This window comes from Schistocerca piceifrons, chromosome 8 (genome assembly GCF_021461385.2).
Source record: "Schistocerca piceifrons isolate TAMUIC-IGC-003096 chromosome 8, iqSchPice1.1, whole genome shotgun sequence".
NCBI lineage: Eukaryota > Metazoa > Arthropoda > Insecta > Orthoptera > Acrididae > Schistocerca > Schistocerca piceifrons.
In genome coordinates this window covers 398,517,414-398,534,301 of record NC_060145.1, presented here as the reverse complement: position 1 = coordinate 398,534,301, position 16,888 = coordinate 398,517,414, and the positions used below count along the sequence as shown (strand labels likewise).

The following is a 16,888-nucleotide window of genomic DNA, read 5'->3' as shown; positions in this document are numbered from 1 at the left end:
GCAGCAGCAGCGAACAGCCAGATGCTACCCGGAAAAATTTTACTAGCTGCCGAAGCTGCCAAATGCACCCATGCACAAAAGGCCTGGATCTAGGGGGTGGGGGCATTTGATATTGGTACTTCCTGAATTATATTTTGTCGTGTTATAAGAAATGACTGTTTGTGCCAAAACAGTCTCATTAATTTGATGTATGCTACAATGGGTGCAATATTAGAAAGGCTTATTTCGTTTTATCTAGCAGACAGTGACAAAATAGACGTAATCAGATTGAGAAACCACAACAGTCGTGGGTACTATTTATATTAACAGCTTTTCAGTATTAGATAACGACATTTCGATTTTTCATGTAGCAAAACATTTGACGAACTTTGATGAGGTAATAGATTCTTTCGCAGAAAGGAAAGCACACCATGTACAGTTGTAGTTGTAGCAAGATAGAGAGAAAAAATAGCTAGGTTCGCAGAAAGGAAAGCACACCATGTACAGTTGTAGTTGTAGCAAGATAGAGAGAAAAAATAGCTAGGACCTAAGGATTGAAGAAATGTATACTGTCTTATGTGTTTCTTGCCTTTACTGTTTTTATGTATCCTATATTTAATTTTATGTCACACAAAACAGCAAGTTATTAGCTAGTAGGCAATAAAAGTGCAAATTTTCTGAAGAGTTATTGTTCTCCCGGTTACAAATCATGCCATTCAGAATTTATTGCGAGGTTTTTTTTAAAGAGGGGTGGGATGTCAAAACCGTCCTGAATATAGTTTGATGGCATCCATTACAAAATATACACGTTTGAATTCCACAGAGCGAAATTCAGTGATGTGCAAAAGAATAATGCTGTGTGAAGGGGGATGGTGCTGCACTTTGGCACACCTAAGAGAAAATAACATGTCTTACATGTCCTCGTACATATATGTTTTATGTATCAGACTCTTCAGAAATATGTGTGCTACAAAAAGCACATATTTTTGAAAAGTCCTCTCTCAAACACTTGCAAGAGGGGGTAGGGGTACTATCTAGTATTGCCCCAGTTTGGAAATATCGTAAATCCGTGCAGAGCAATCTGAGCTGTAGTGGGTAGGTGGGTCGTCCCCACCTGACCTGTGTTTACGGTTAGCAATTTTGCTGTTTGTCTTTGTTTACTGCTCTCGCGTCAAATAAAAACAGAATGGATTTATGTGGCCGGTAACTATCAAGTGAATTAAAATACATTCACATAATTTCGGAAGGCTAAAATGTGTTATTAGCATTAATCACCTTGCAGGACAATGAAGTTTTTTGTCCGTTTGCTACAGATATTTGGCTTTTATTAATCTTTTCTGCTGAGGTAGGCAATTTATTTGAAAGGAAGTGTTTAATTCGACACTATTGGCTAGTTTCAACTGTCCGCAGCATTTCAAGTGCACGTTTCAGTGTTATGCCATAATAAAGAACCAAACATGAGGAAATTTACATCCCGAAAAGCGTACTGAAAAGCCTACTTCATTGTCGAGGCCTACTTCATTGGGAATCTGGACATATGAATGTGCATTTAAGCCAGATCGTGCATTTTAGTTTGGTTTACAAAATTCTGATGCTTTTGGAGTAGCCTCTGATGTCTTATTTCTTTTATGACTAAAATAAGATCTTTCAATGTTTTACACGTACGAACATATGGGCTTCTCACGTCATTGTAGCTGCGCAAGCCCAGTGATGCCTATCTCGTTCTCTGACAACAGCTGGAACAAACCTGTTTCTAACAGGTCGCAGGAAAATATTGCGAATGGTGGTTTGAGAAGCGTTACTTTCAAAGTCAATTTCCTTTTACGCAATATGAACCATTTGTGAGAATTTCTTAAATCAGGGTGTTTGACTCTCATTTAAAAATCAACTCTTTGATGACAAGCCAATTAGAAGATTTTCGAGCCCAGAAGATCAGACATTTATGTCGTTATTAAAAATTTTACTGGCACATTTGTGTATGTAACACGCGCAAAAAAAGATCAACATTATATGTGAAAGCTTAGCTTCTCTTGCACCTTATTAATCTTTGAGACAAATATTATATGTGAAAGCTTTGCTGTTCTTGTAGCAACACTATGTATATTAATTTAAACCATAACTTTTCCTATTTGTGTGTTCGCGCAACTTGACAGTAATATTGCTATTGGCTGACTGCATCACGTGTCCTATGCTCTGAATATCAACTGTCATCAGCTGGCGAGATCACGTGAGATGAGCTATGACTGGCTTACAAAGGAGCATCGCAATTTTGATTTCGATGCTTCAGAAAGCAACATGCGGTGTTTAGTGGCATTCTAATTTAAATAATACGAAAATATGCAGCTTACATGTTACTGCATATCAAAGATCTTTCCAAAACGTGTTTTTTCCCGTGAGTTTTGTTTTCTAAAGTGCTGGGAAATTCTACACCACTGTATAAAACCATAACCATTCAAAGGATTGGTAAGTTTTACAGTTCCGACGGAAAGTATACTGTCACATAACATGGAAAAAGTGTATTTTCACCCGGGAGAAAGTGTATCTTTAACTGGGAAATCCGGGAATTTTTTTGCCTTGTCCACGTATACGCCCTGAGTTTATTCACATGCATGTACCGGATTCCTGTTAACAAAGTAGGCAGGCATGGGAAAATCAACTTACGATAAACGTGTTGTAAACTTTTGTAGCAGGTCAGGTTACTTTGAATTGTATCGCAAGGTCTTTGCCTTTTCCTAATGTAAGCACCTTCCTGTCACCATTGTTTTTTCTCGACAAGAGCTAAGTTTTACATGTGTTTTACCAAACTAAGAAGGAGAGGTCTCCAGAAGTGGGATCAGTTTTTTGAAACCACCTATACTGTACTGCAGGTCAGGGTCTCAGGTATCACACCCTCACCTGTCCGACCTTATGGGCTCTCATTTGCAAGTAATTGTATTTCACATAAGGGACTAGAATGTGATGAATTGTAGCACCATATAGCATGGCAGCATAGTACGAGATGGAATCCGAAATTTTCGGGCCTGTTGCTGCCATCTGGAAAGTAGTAGTAGAAGATCTTTGCACTGCTAGGTGGCGAGAGCTACAGATCTGATGAGTCAGTGTGCAGAGTGGCATTCAGCTGGGAGGACGTGTTGCGTGTCCTCAGTGATTTCTGTAATACTCTGTGTTGGGTGCATGTCGATTTTTCGATGGATCCGAGAACCGAACAGCGCGTGTGTATCAAATTCTGTGTGAATCTTGGGAAATGTACTACGGAGAACTTTGCAGTTATTCAGCAAGTGTTTGAGAGACAGAGCACGAGCCGTACGCGTGTGTCTGAGTGGCATGCTCGGTTCAGGGCCGGCCGTACAGACGTCGAAGATGATGCTTACACTGGAAGGCCCGTTAGCCAAACTTCAACAATTGGTTCGTGCGGATCAACATTGAACCATTCAAGACCTTGTGGATGAAGTGAGTATTGGTTGTGGGACATGCCAACGAATGTTGACTGATGAATTGGGCATGCATCGTGTTGCCGCAAAATTTGTGTCAAGGATCTTGGCTGCTGATCAGAAGGTGGAGCATGTTGAACTGTGCACGGACCTTCGTCAGACCTCATCTGATGATCCAACCTTCTTGTCACAGGTTATCACCAGCGACGAGAGCTGGATTTATGGTTGTGACCCAGAGACAAAGCAACAGTCGTCCCAGTGGAAGAGCCCGGGCTCTACATGACCCAAAAAAGCAAGACAGGTGAAGAGCAAAGTGAAGAGTATGATCATCATTTTCTTTGATGCCAAGGGAATTGTGCACAAAGAATTCATCTCAGCCAACCAAACAGTGAATTCCACGTACAACTGTAACGTTTTGCGACAGCTCCGTGAAAACGTGCGGTGATGATGGCCCGAACTTTGATGATGTCAAGGGAACTGACTGCTGTATCACGACAACGCGCCGTGTCATATGTCCTTGCTCACCAGGACCTTTTTGGCAAACAATGTGGTTATACCTCACCCACCGTATTCGCCAGATTTGGCATCTTGCAATTTCATGCTATTCCCAAAACTAAAACTCAAGTTGAAAGGCTGTCAGTTCGACATGCTAGAGCACTCTAGAAGCATCACTGGCGGTGATAAACACCATCAAAGATCAGGACTTCTAGAAAACGTTTGACCAGTGTCATAAGCACTGGGACCAGTGTGTACACACGGATGGGAACTACTTCGAGGGTGATGGTGATCACTAAATGTTTGTGTGATGAATGCCGTCCAAAAAAATGTACATCAAATAACGAAAAATACATTTTTGACACTGTTACACAATCAATATAAATGATGGTTTCATCTTTTGTTTTTAACCGATATATTGGAATTTTCAAATGTTTAGGTATCATGATAAAAGTAAACAAATTCACATGTGGATAGATTATAAATAGAAAAACATAATAAAAACTGAGAGCAAATCAGAAATTGAATATTATAATTAAAATGATATAACAAAAGTTTATAAATTAAAAAAAAAATACATTTAAGTCAGTTAATTGAATAAAGTTAATGATCAAAGTAATGTCGATGAAGATTTCAAAATATAAAGTTTCAAACTGCCTTACAAGATTTGAACTTACAACTTTTCACATGTGAGAAACACACTTTTAACCATTACCATTCTCTAAAATACACCTATTTTTAAGGTTCTTAAACCGTCACCTGAAATTCAAAAATTTTTTTTCACGATTACTTGCAAATGAGGGGCTCACTAGGGTGAGTGGCTGCACAGTGTGAAACTGTGGACCCTTACCTACTTCACAGTATACACGGTTTCAAAAACTCCATCCCACTGCGGAGAACTACCCTTGTAAGTAGTTGTATTCTGTTCTGTATGTGACATAATTAATTTGGATGATGCATTAGCCAGTTCATTTTCAACAGGTCATCCACCACTCTATTTTTAATGCTTATTGGTGCTTTAATTGAATATTATTTTTGTGCCCATCAGTCAGATATATAAGAAACAGCATGTGGACTCCACGTAGATAATGAATGAAATGCACTAATTATTTAGTTTTAGAAGCTATTTTACATCCAACAGTTTTTTGTATCCTGCCTGGAAGGCGGCGTGTGGGTAGTAGCAGCAGGAAAAGGTAAAACACGTCGGTACTGCAAATACAGTTAAAGCACCTTACTACAAAATTATGAGGCAGAATATAAAGTATTTTGTGCAGTCAAAACACTCAGAAGAACTCACCACTATCTTAGGTTTCTGAACTATTAGTTCTGTCCTCTGTAGGAGAGCAGATTAGGTTGGTGAAGATTGAAAGAAAAGGGCAAATCATGGATCTAAGTGACTTGCCAGCTCCTTTTTAACCTTCCCTGTATCTGCTCCTCTCCTCCTACCTAAGGAAGAAATTAAGCCTCGATTGGGCATGCTGTTTTTCGTAACACAAGTGGGCCCCTGGCGTACTTCGTATACATGTCAAGAACGTGTCTTTATGTTACAAAGGTAATCATGTATGAGCAAAATCACAGTTTAATCTCAATTTAATTAAACAGTGGTTAAACAAACATACATAACATGAGCTAAAGCACTGGATAATTAAGTAATAATAAAATAAACTTTCATTATATCAATCTTTTGTGGCGGCAAGTCTTACCCCACAGTAATGCCCCACTTGAAGCATTAAACAGCGCATTTGCAGTAGATCTAGCCATCTGCATATTCGAGTACTCATTATCTCATAGACAGCTGCCTTGTTGTGGGATTGTGCTGCTAGCTTGTAATCTGGGTCATTTTTGTGCACTGACCGTAAATTTTTTCTCACTTATCTAGCTGTTTATTTTATTTTGCTGACGTTCACTTACTTTCAATCTCTCTCCAGCATTGCTGTTTAGGCAGTGCTTTCAAAAAATGATGGCAGTTCATCAGCTGAGTGTACCTGTGGTATGAGATAAAATACATCCTCTGCACTCCAGCCATCTCTTCAAAGATTTGTGTTCATGGGAATCCATTGTGAAATACATGTTTAGACTTCGTAGCTACATATACACCAGAAAAAGACTTCCAAGTGTCAAGATATTTTAGTAAAAGTCCAGTGTGTGAGTCTACTCGGGATTTTATTGTTTGTATTCTTCAAAATTTTGAGCTTTAAAAGCTATCTTTATGTATATATGTAATGTTGTTCATTATAGGATGTTGTTTACTAATAAAAATATTATTTTTTGGGACATAATTTATAAAAAATCAATATGTTAAGGGGTTAATGTAATGTGGGGAAAGAGATCTATCCATATAATTGTTGCGGACAATAATTTTCAAACTACCAATTGATTAAGCTTATCAAGAGCTTACTGCTGGTTCTAAGATACAGTGATGGCGTACAGTCTAAGAGTTGTGTACAGTGTGACTGAGGGGAGAATGGTTAGTGTAGTAATACTGTAACAGCAGTAGTAAATTGAGCAGAGGCATGGTGTGTGGTGGAGGAATCGAACAATATAGAGAATAATTACAGTATTATAAGTGAATAGCAGAAGTTCTGGAATGACTCAAATTGAAAGTTCAAATTTTATTTCACTACTTGTTTTTGTAATATAATTTTATGTCAATATACTTCATAGATTTCCTCAGGTTTTATATTGGCTGTTAAAAATAGGACTTGTATGTTTATGGCTTTACATTTAAGCTCTTTTCCTTTTGAAATTTGGGTGCAATGTGTAACTACTGTGTGATATATTACAGAAATGCATGGAATAGTTATAGTTTTAAAGGGCAGCTATTGTTACCAGTATTCAGGAAAGTCATTTTTGTTTGGTGATACATGCATCTTTCTGCCAACAGAAATTGAAAAATAAATTTATTAACCGTGTGCCAATTGTGGGAGGTCAGTACCCATTTTATGGTGAAATGGTTGCGTTAGAAGAAGAAGATTCTACCGATGATGATGATGATGGTAAGTTAAATTAATATTGATGTTACATTGTGTGTGCATAAATGCTTTATTAGCATCAATGCAGATTTATTTCTTTAAACCATCACAAATTATTTAAAACCTGTGGTACAGGAAATAGGGCAAATATACAACTTTTGGGGGAGGGGAGGGCACCGGGGGAGGGGGGGGGGGGGAGACGGACATGGAAGCACATTCATAAGGGGAGGAGGAAATGAAACTTCACAACTTAGATAGTATGTGATGTTATTTCAGTTATTACAAAGAACTTGACAGTACGAGCTAATTTCTCCATCCACTCAGGACTGGATGCATGCACAGATTCAGTTTGCAAGGCTTTACAAAGCTGTTGTACCCTCTCATGAAGCAAGGTGACCCACAATTGTTGTAATGGGTTCTTGGTACCCTAGATACTGGCACTGAGACAGAGTTAATGTTCGAGCTGGTCCCACATGTGTGCTATAGGGGAAAGATCTGGGGATCTTGCAGATCATCGAATATCTCAACACCACACAGGTAGTTCTTAGAGACACATGCCATGTATGGATGAGCATTCTCCTGTTAAAAAATAGTGTCACAATACTGCTACATGAGAGGTGACACGTGAGGCCGAAAGATGTCCATGACATAGCGTTTTACCGCCATAGTTCCCTCAATCATGACTAGCTGTAGCCTGAAGTCATACTTAATGGTCCCTCACTCTGTGATGCTGGGAGTAATACTGCTGTGCTTTTCCCAAAACATTGGAAGAATGGGACCTCTCCCCGATAGCTGCCATACTCACTGCTGAGTGTCATCTTGGCTAATGCAGAACTGTGATTCATTTCCGAACACAATTTGATGCCATTCGTCAGCAGTCCAGCACAAATCCAAATACAGCCATCTTTGTTGTGTTAATGACAGCCTATGCTTGGGACAGTAATACCGTATTCTGGCTGCTGCCAGTCTCTTGAGAAGGATCAGGATGATATAGAATGTTGCAGAGGATTGTTCTGGGAAGGGAGGTGCAGATGTGAAGGGGTTATGATGTGAAGGGTTTATGATGCGAAGGGTTTATGATGCATGTGGTGTACTATATGACAATCTTCCCTTGTGAGTGTCAGATGTGGTCGACTGGAACCCAGACATCAAATGTACGTGCCATCACAGTCTCATGCAGTCCAACATTGGGCCTTGTAACACCCAGATGCCCCATAAATCTGGATATTGCACAGTTAAACCAGCTGACCAGATGGAGACCAATAATGAAGCCTCTTTCAAAATCTGTCGTGTGGTGATAATTTTGCCTCACAGAAGTAGAGAGTATCTGCATTTCCTTTATAGTGACCACTGTACATCTGACACTCTTCATGACAGTTGTATATTCTACGAATACTGGTAACAATGCTAAACATGAACAACACTAATTTACTCCCGTGATTGTTCTGCCTGTCAGAGAGAACTGCAACTCTTATCATTTGTACGTACCTGTCAATGGTGTGCACATATACAAAGTTATATTGAGATCAATCCATGTCTCTTGGGTGATTCACTTTTTTTTCACGCAGTGTATTTGGTGCTTTTACATTACTTGTACAGAGGCTGAGAATGAGCTCTGACATTTAAAATTCACGCAAGGGAACGTAGCCTTCATCATTTGCACTAACAATAAAAGTTAAATCTGGATTCTGGAAAAACGTGTGACTTGAGTTTATTCCTCTGTATTTACATTTCATACTTGCCTTGTCTTGTATGTATCTCTACTGATCGCTGTTTTATTTTACATTTCAACTCACACATGATGAAATATGTATTTATGTAATTAGCAAGCTATGCAAATGGATGCACAAATATGTAATTACATTTACCATAGAAAGTTAATCAGTAGATCACTGGATGTATCTTATGGGGCAGTAAAGTTTATGAACAATGAATATGCAAGTGTGTGTGTTGTGACTCGCCGATCATTCAAAGTGCCGCTGCGCAATTACGTACGTCCTCTACGTGCGGCGCTGTCTGCCAGCCATGCAGCAGCTGCGCCACCTAAGCGGCCAGCCAAGCAGCAGCCGCTAGACTGATACTCAGTGCTTATTCGAACGCTAACGTGTTCACATGTCAACTTACTCTGTGACTTATATGTGTTGATGTGTCGTTCCTAAATATATGTGTTAAACTTGAAGTTCTAACAATTGGCGACGAGGTAGTGGATTTTTCCTTTTCACCGTTGACTCGCAGGGTTCCATGGCTACTGTCGAGCAACTGTTGCAAAATCTCCTTGAACAGCAAACGCTTCTAACAGCGGCGATTCGCTATTTCGTCGTGGCGTCAAATGCGGGGCGTTTCTCGTCGTTGGCTGTACCTCCTTACAACGAGACGGTGGAAGACTGGTCTGATTATGAAAAATGTCTTCGACAGCACTTCTTGGCATTTCATGTCACGGACGAACAACCATGTAAGTCTCTGTTCCTTTCCTGGATTTCACCTCAAATGTATCGGTTGTTGTCGCAATTGGCTCCTTTGAAGGATCCTGCGTCTTTGTCCTTTGCTGAAATGTGCTCACTTCTGTCTGTCTATTTTCAAAAGCAAACGCATGTGGTAGCCTCTCGTGTTGCCTTTTATCGTTGTCAAAAACAACCAAATCAATCCTATCGCGCTTGGGCTGCTGAACTTCACGGCCTCAGTCGAAAGTGTCAATTTGTTACTGACGTTCACAAAGAATCCTATGCCGATTCCATGGTATGGGATGCTATTATCCGGTCGGCACCCGACAAAGAAGTTCGGCAACGTGCCCTTCAGTTGGCGAATCCAACTCTAGATGAAGTTCTCTCCATTGCGCAGTCTTTTGAAATTTCTTGCGCCGCTGGGGCGCAAATAGAAGTGTGGGGTGATGTTGGTAAAATACAACCTCTGTGCGCTGTTGACGACGCGTGTGGCGCGTCCCCGCCGGCCGACGTGGCCGCAGTGCGCTCCCACGCCAGCCTCGGCCTAGCCGTAAACAACCCACTAAGAAACTGCAGCAAAATCCCCGGCAACTTCCTTCATGTCCGCGGTGTTTTACGAAACATTCACGCGAGGATTTTCCCCAACGTTGGGCTGTGTGTCACAATTGCAAAAAGAAAGGTCATGTGTCTTCCGTTTGTAAATCCGACCGCATACATGATGTTCATGAACATGACGCTGATTCTGATTCTGTGTTGTCTGTCAATTGCACTTCTTCCCTTTCAGGGAAGTTATTCCTCACTGTCCAAATCCTTGGTAGAGATGTTTGCATGCAAGTGGATACCGGTTCTGCTGCCACTATAATTAATTCTCAGACGTATCTTCAGCTGGGTTCTCCACTCCTGTCCCCTGTCACTTGGCAATTACGGATGTACAATAAACAGAAGATTTCTCTCTTGGGACAGTTTAATGCTGTGGTACCTTACAAATCCGTCGTTCGCACTGTTCCCATATTTGTGGTCGACCAGAGCAACGCAGAAAATCTTTTTCGTTTCGATGCCTTTCGCGTTTTTGGGTTCTCCATAGATGACTCTGTCAATATTGTCTCTGACGCTATTCCTTATGCTCAACTGGATTCCTTGTCGACGACATTTTCGTCCCTTTTTTCTCCTGGGTTAGGCCATGCTAACGACTTTGAAGCTCATATCACGCTCAAACCCACTGCTCGGCCAAAGTTTTTTCGGGTTCGGCCCATTCCTGTGGCCCTTCGTGATCGGGTAAAACGGGAGTTGGATCGTCTCACTACTTCAGGGGTCTTGCTTCCTGTCACTTCCAGTGAGTGGTCCTCTCCTGTCGTTGTAGTTGCTAAGCCCAATGGTGATATTCGTCTCTGTGGCAATTTCAAAGCCACTGTAAATGCTCAATGCCTCATCGACACTTACCCTGTGCCCCGTCCTGAAGAACTGTTCACTAAACTCGCTGGAGGACAGTATTTTTCTAAAATTGACCTGTCAGAAGCTTATCATCAACTTCCTCTCGACGCTGCTTCCCGGCAGTTTCTGGTCCTTAACACGCCTTTCGGCCTCTATCAATACCAACGCTTGCCATTCGGGGTTGCTAGCGCCCCTGCTCTCTTTCAGCGATTCTTGGAACAATTATTGCTACCTGTCCCTGGGTGTATCAATTACATGGACGACATTGTTGTCACTGGCTCCACCACTGAAGAACATCTTCAAAATCTCCGCACACTTTTTAATGTCTTACAGACTGCCGGTCTTAAGTGTAATCTTCAGAAATCACAATTTTTTCAGGCCTCTATCACGTACTTGGGGTTTCAACTCTCTCAGGATGGTATTCGTCCGCTTCAACAAACTCTCGCTGCGATCGATGCCCTTCCTCGCCCTACATCTGTTAAGGAATTGCAGGCCTTTTTGGGGAAAATAGCATACTATCACAAGTTTTTACCGTCTGCGGCGTCGGTGGCTCAGCCATTGCATCGCCTGTTGCATAAAAACGTGCCTTTTCACTGGTCCGCGTCATGTGACGCGGCTTTCCAGAAATTAAAGACTATGCTGAAACAGGCCCCGTGCCTGGCTACTTATCGACCTGGCCAACGTCTTGTTCTTGCCACAGATGCCTCTCAATACAGGGTTGGGGCAGTCCTTGCGCACCGTTTTTCTGACAGTTCGGAACAACCCATTGCTTATGCCTCCAAAACGCTCACGGATGCCCAACAAAAGTATTCTCAAATTGAGAAAGAAGCTTTCGCCATCATTTATGCTCTTCATAAGTTTGGTGTTTTTCTCTATGGCTCAAAATTTCATCTTGTTCCGGACCACAAACCACTTGTTTCCTTGTTTCATCCATCAACGTCACTTCCCGACAAGGCTGCACACCGCCTCCAGCGTTGGGCTCTTTACTTGTCCTGTTTCAATTATGAGATTCATTTCCGGCCAACGGCTCAACATGCGAATGCTGATGCTTTGTCTCACCTTCCCATGGGTCCTGATCAGGCATTCGATAGGGACGAACTTTTGTGTTTCCACCTGGATGTTGCCGAGCCGCGGGTAGTGGATCGGTTCCCCATCACTGGGGACAGGCTGGCGGCTGCTACACCCTACCCTCTCCCGGGTTTTACGCTGTATTCAGAAGGGTTGGTCAGATCGCCCGTCCGCTAAGACTTCTGATCCGTTGCGGAACTACTACACTTTGCGCTACCGCCTCACGGCTAGGGATGGTGTTATCCTCCTCTCCACTGACAATGCTTCGCCGCGTGTTGTGGTCCCTGCGTCTTTGCGTGCTTCGGTCTTGCGCCTCCTTCACCAGGGGCACCGGGGTGTGTCTCGCACAAAATCTCTGGCGCGCCGTCATGTGCACTGGCCTGGCATCGACTCTGAAATAGCACACATGGTCGCTGCCTGTGGCCCTTGTGCGTCACAGGCCGCTGCCCCGAAGTCATCTTTGTCACCGTGGCCTTCGCCTGAGAAGCCCTGGGAGCGCATTCATGCTGATTTTGCAGGACCCTTTTTAGGTACTTATTGGCTCCCTGTAATTGACGCCTACTCTAACTTTCCTTTCATTGTCCGTTGCACGTCACCTACCACCGCGACAACCACCAGTGCTCTCGCCCGCATTTTTTCTTTGGAAGGCCTCCCCTCTACTCTTGTTACTGATAATGATCCGCAATTTGCCTCTTCCGACTATGCGGATTTTTGTGCTCGTCACGGCGTTACGCATGTCACGGCCCCGCCGTTCCATCCACAATCCAACTGTGAGGCTGAACGACTGGTCCGCACATTTAAGGCTCAGATGCGGAAACTTCTGACTTCTTCTGCTGCTGATGATGCGCTTCTCCAGTTCCTGGCGTCTTACCGTTTCATCCCCATGGGCGATCACAGCCCGGCTGAGCTCTTACATGGCCGACAGCCCCGTACGCTACTTCATCTTCTGCGGCCTCCCACCTCACGGCCGCGGGTGCCTTCACTTGGCCGGTTCACCGCCGACGACCTCGTCTGGGTACGGGGATATGGCAGGCGGCCAAAATGGAGCCCGGGCCGCATCTTAAGACACCGTGGCAGACGCCTGTATGAAATCCAGACGGACACGGGTGTTGCAGTGCGTCATTTGGACCAGCTTCGGCCTCGGGTGCCAGCAACGCCTATTCCGAATGCCGCCACACCACCTTTGGCTCTACCTGATGCTCGGGATCTTGGCATCTCTCAATACTCACAACGCAGCCCACTCACCGTCATCGCGATGCCAGCACCAGAACGGACTCCACCAGGAGACGTGCCCATGCAGGAACCGGCGGACCATCCTCTGTCAGAGTACATCTACTCGCCTTCTCCTCCAACGGATGCTGACACATCGCCCATGTCTCCTGTCATATCAACTGGACTTGCCGCAACGGGCAGATTGGTGCATGGGGCCCCAGCAGATTCGACCCCTACGTCTCCTGTCATCTCGACCCGTTATCATCGGGGACACTTCCGTCCGTACGGGAAGCCTCCTCCTCGAGACTTTACGGCGAGCCAAACAACGCCTATGGACGTTAGCCATCTCCAGGACACCTCCATCACCAGTGCAACAATTTCAAAGGGGGAAAAAGTATTGTGACTCGCCGATCATTCAATGTGCCGCCGCGCAATTACGCACGTCCTCTACGTGCGGCGCTGTCTGCCAGCCATGCAGCAGCTGCGCCACCTAAGCGGCCAGCCGACCAGCGGCCGCTAGACTGAGACTCAGTGCTTATTCGAACGCTAACGTGTTCACATGTCAACTTACTCTGTGACTTATATGTGTTGGTGTGTCGTTCCTAAATATATGTGTTAAACTTGAAGTTCTAACAGTGTGTTATTTCACAGTGGCAAGGTTAGGTAAAGTCACTTTGAAGAATCATTTACATACTACCAGTCATAGGTTTTAGGTTTCCTTGTTTTTTATACTGATACAAGTTGAGTTGTGTCAGTGAGCTAACATTTAAAACAGCTTTTACGTCTGCAGCTCGTGGTCTAGCGGTTAGCATTGCTGTCTCTTGATCGTGTGGTCCCGGGTACGATTCCTGTCAGGGTTGGGGATTTTCTCTGCCAGGGACTGGGTGTTTGTATTGTCCTCATCATTTCGTCATCATCATTTGTGAAAGTGGCTAAATTGGACCACGTAAAGATTGGGACTTTGTAAGGGTGCTGATGACCATGTAGTTGAGCGCCCCACAAACCAGACATCATCATCACGTCTTTTATGTTATTTCTTTTGCACCACTTGTCTGTTCAGATGCTAAGGTCCTAGAGCTTTAAAACTTATCTACCTCATTATGCTTTAATTCCATCATAACAATTAACTTCTGTGGTCATTGTTTAATGGCCACTACAAAGTATTCTGCATTTTACAAGATTATATTGCTTAGGTCTGCATTGTCATTATTCTTGGATTAACAGTTGATTCAGTAGCTATAGACTGTTCAAGATAGCACTGCCCAGTGTTGAAAATTATGCAGACTATAAAGAATTATTTATGTTGTTATAATACAGTTACAAGACCATGTGTTGTACACAGTGAATGAGTAAAACAATTAACAAAAATTAATTTTTGAAAAGTGGCGCAGATATTAAGCCATTATTGCTATTTCTTCAGAGTTTCTTATTTAAATATATCATCTCAAACCACTTCATGAAGACTCCATGATTTTATTCCTTAGGAACGATGTTCAGGAATGCTTTGTAGACACACACACACACACACACACACACACACACACACAAAAGCACTTTTGAGGACTCAAAATAATGCCCTCAATTTTTTTCTTTTTAGTTTTGAAAAGAGAGATTAACCACTAAATAATAATAATAATAATAATAATAATAATAATAATATCTAGCTGTATGCTATAAAATAGACATGATGGTATTGGGGTTGAATGCCTCTCAAAAAATAATTTCGTTGTATCTCTTTTATGATGATGACTATGACAATAGTAGAGAGAGAGAGAGAGAGAGAGAGAGAGAGTAAATGAACAAATATGGAGTACCTAATCATCATAAGGTGGGGAGGGGGGATGATCCTATAGCCAGAGTGTTATACAGGTACTCAAGTGCCTAGAGAATAGATTCCTAATATTTTTGGGCCCAACAGATGAAAAAAGTACACTGACACACATTTTTAAAATCATTAGTTTAACAAAGTTTTCAGATTTTTGTGTGTCATAGCATGCTACTTCAAACTGTGATTTGATGGCACTGAAAAGAAGTGGACAAGTAGACAGTTAAAAAATTACTTATCAAAAGATTTTAAAACTCTTTGCTTATTACTCAAAATTTGATTAACAAACATACATTATTTAAGAAAATAATATAATAATAGTTAGGAGGAGGCTGAGTGAGTTTAACAACACAGATTTTTGATATTTTGTGTTATATTTGTTATGAACAGTCTCATGCTATCATCTGCTGTTGACAGTGTGTTTGTTACCTGAAACTTCATTGCGTAGTAAAACTGTGTGCTGTAGAGACTCTTAACCTGGAACATCGCCTTTTTTTTAGTCAATACTCTTTACCAACTCAGCTAATCAGGCAGCATTCATTACCCATCCTCACAACTTAACTTCTGCCAATACTTCTTTCCTCTTTTCCCATCCAAAAAACAGCACTCAACCTGTTGCAGAGTGAGAGATTAATTTTGTTTTTTACTTGGTTGTTTGTAGTCAATTGTCATTCACTATGACACTTATAAAATTCATCTAGACACCTGCTAGACATCCTCTGATGGCAGATGCAAGTGTCCAGGTGAAATTTTGGGCATGGCATTGGACGATGACAGCTAGCAACAATCCCAGGAAATGGAGTATTCGTTATACTGTCAAAACTTCAAGATTAAAGTTGATTATTTTTTAAGGAAACTTCTGAACTGTACTATTTTGGTTAAATGTGATGGAAATGTATTAAAGAAAAACTTCTTTGCTGCAACCCATATAAGAATTTGCCTTTGAAGCCAAAAGTCCAGATATCAGTTTTTTTAAATTTCAGATACAGCTTTCCACTAATTCCTGACCTATGTCCTGCTTTGGTAAATCTGTTTTTTTTGTTGAGAAAGATTCTAGGACCCAGTGTGAAATGATCATGTTAAAGACTTCCTGGAATCTATTTGTAAATCTGTTTTAAAAAACTCTGAATTATGGCAAGATACTAGAAGGTCATTGTTATTTGTTTTGCACAAAGGAAAGATTTGGAAACTGATAAGAGTTTTGGTTGTACAAGGAATGTTTTGACACAAATGCAGAAATAGTTCTTTTTGCTTCGATTCACTTAAAATTGTCTCCTTGCACCAGCCGATTTCTCATTAAATTTATTACATAAATCAGTTACTAACGTATATCATTGTGAAATATCAATAAATTCTCTCTTACTTATCAACTTTGTTTTCAAAAAATGTTATAACTGGGTCAAAAATGTCACAACTTTTTAGTGGATACCCTTTGATGACCAACAAACCTTTGTATTTTCATTCCCAACGTTTTTCAATGTATATCTAAGAGCATTGCATTTGTTCTTGTTACAAAAGAGATAACTTCATCATTTTGAATAGAAACTGAAGCAGTATGGAATGAAATCACAAGTAATTTTTACCATAGTATGAGGAGCTTTCAAAGAAAAGATTGAATTTTGCTTATAACATCATTATTGCTCATTGTGCTACATTTGAATGCTGTCCTCCTCAACGCAGTCTCCTCTATTGACAATATGTCATTCCCAACATTTCCTCCATTTTTGGAGAACCAGGAACACACTTTTGGAATAGTGTGCAGGTTTCTTGCTGCATTGCCCTGAATTTCCTCTGTGGTTTGAAAGTGGAAAAGTCTGCTGGGTCTAAGTCCAGAGAATATGATGGATTGGGCGCAATGGGAGTTTAATGTTTTGTCAGATAGTTGCAGACAGGGAGCAATGTGTGACTCGGCATATTGTAATGATGCAACACTGATGTCTGGTTTCTCCACAATGTGCACACAGCATCTCACAAACGCACTGAAATTCGCTAATAGACTTTATTATTTACCACCTGACCAGATGGTACAAATTT

At 41.7% G+C, this 16,888-nt stretch overlaps 1 protein-coding gene across 1 annotated transcript in view; it reads left to right on the top strand.

Moving 5' to 3' along the window:
* Nucleotides 1-16,888, top strand: part of LOC124712380 — a 167,957-nt gene that overhangs the window by 63,277 nt on the left and 87,792 nt on the right. Inside the window, exon 4 of the mRNA XM_047242676.1 lies at nt 6,790-6,901. Coding sequence (XP_047098632.1) covers nt 6,790-6,901 — 112 coding nt within the window. The remainder of the gene's footprint in view (nt 1-6,789; nt 6,902-16,888) is intronic.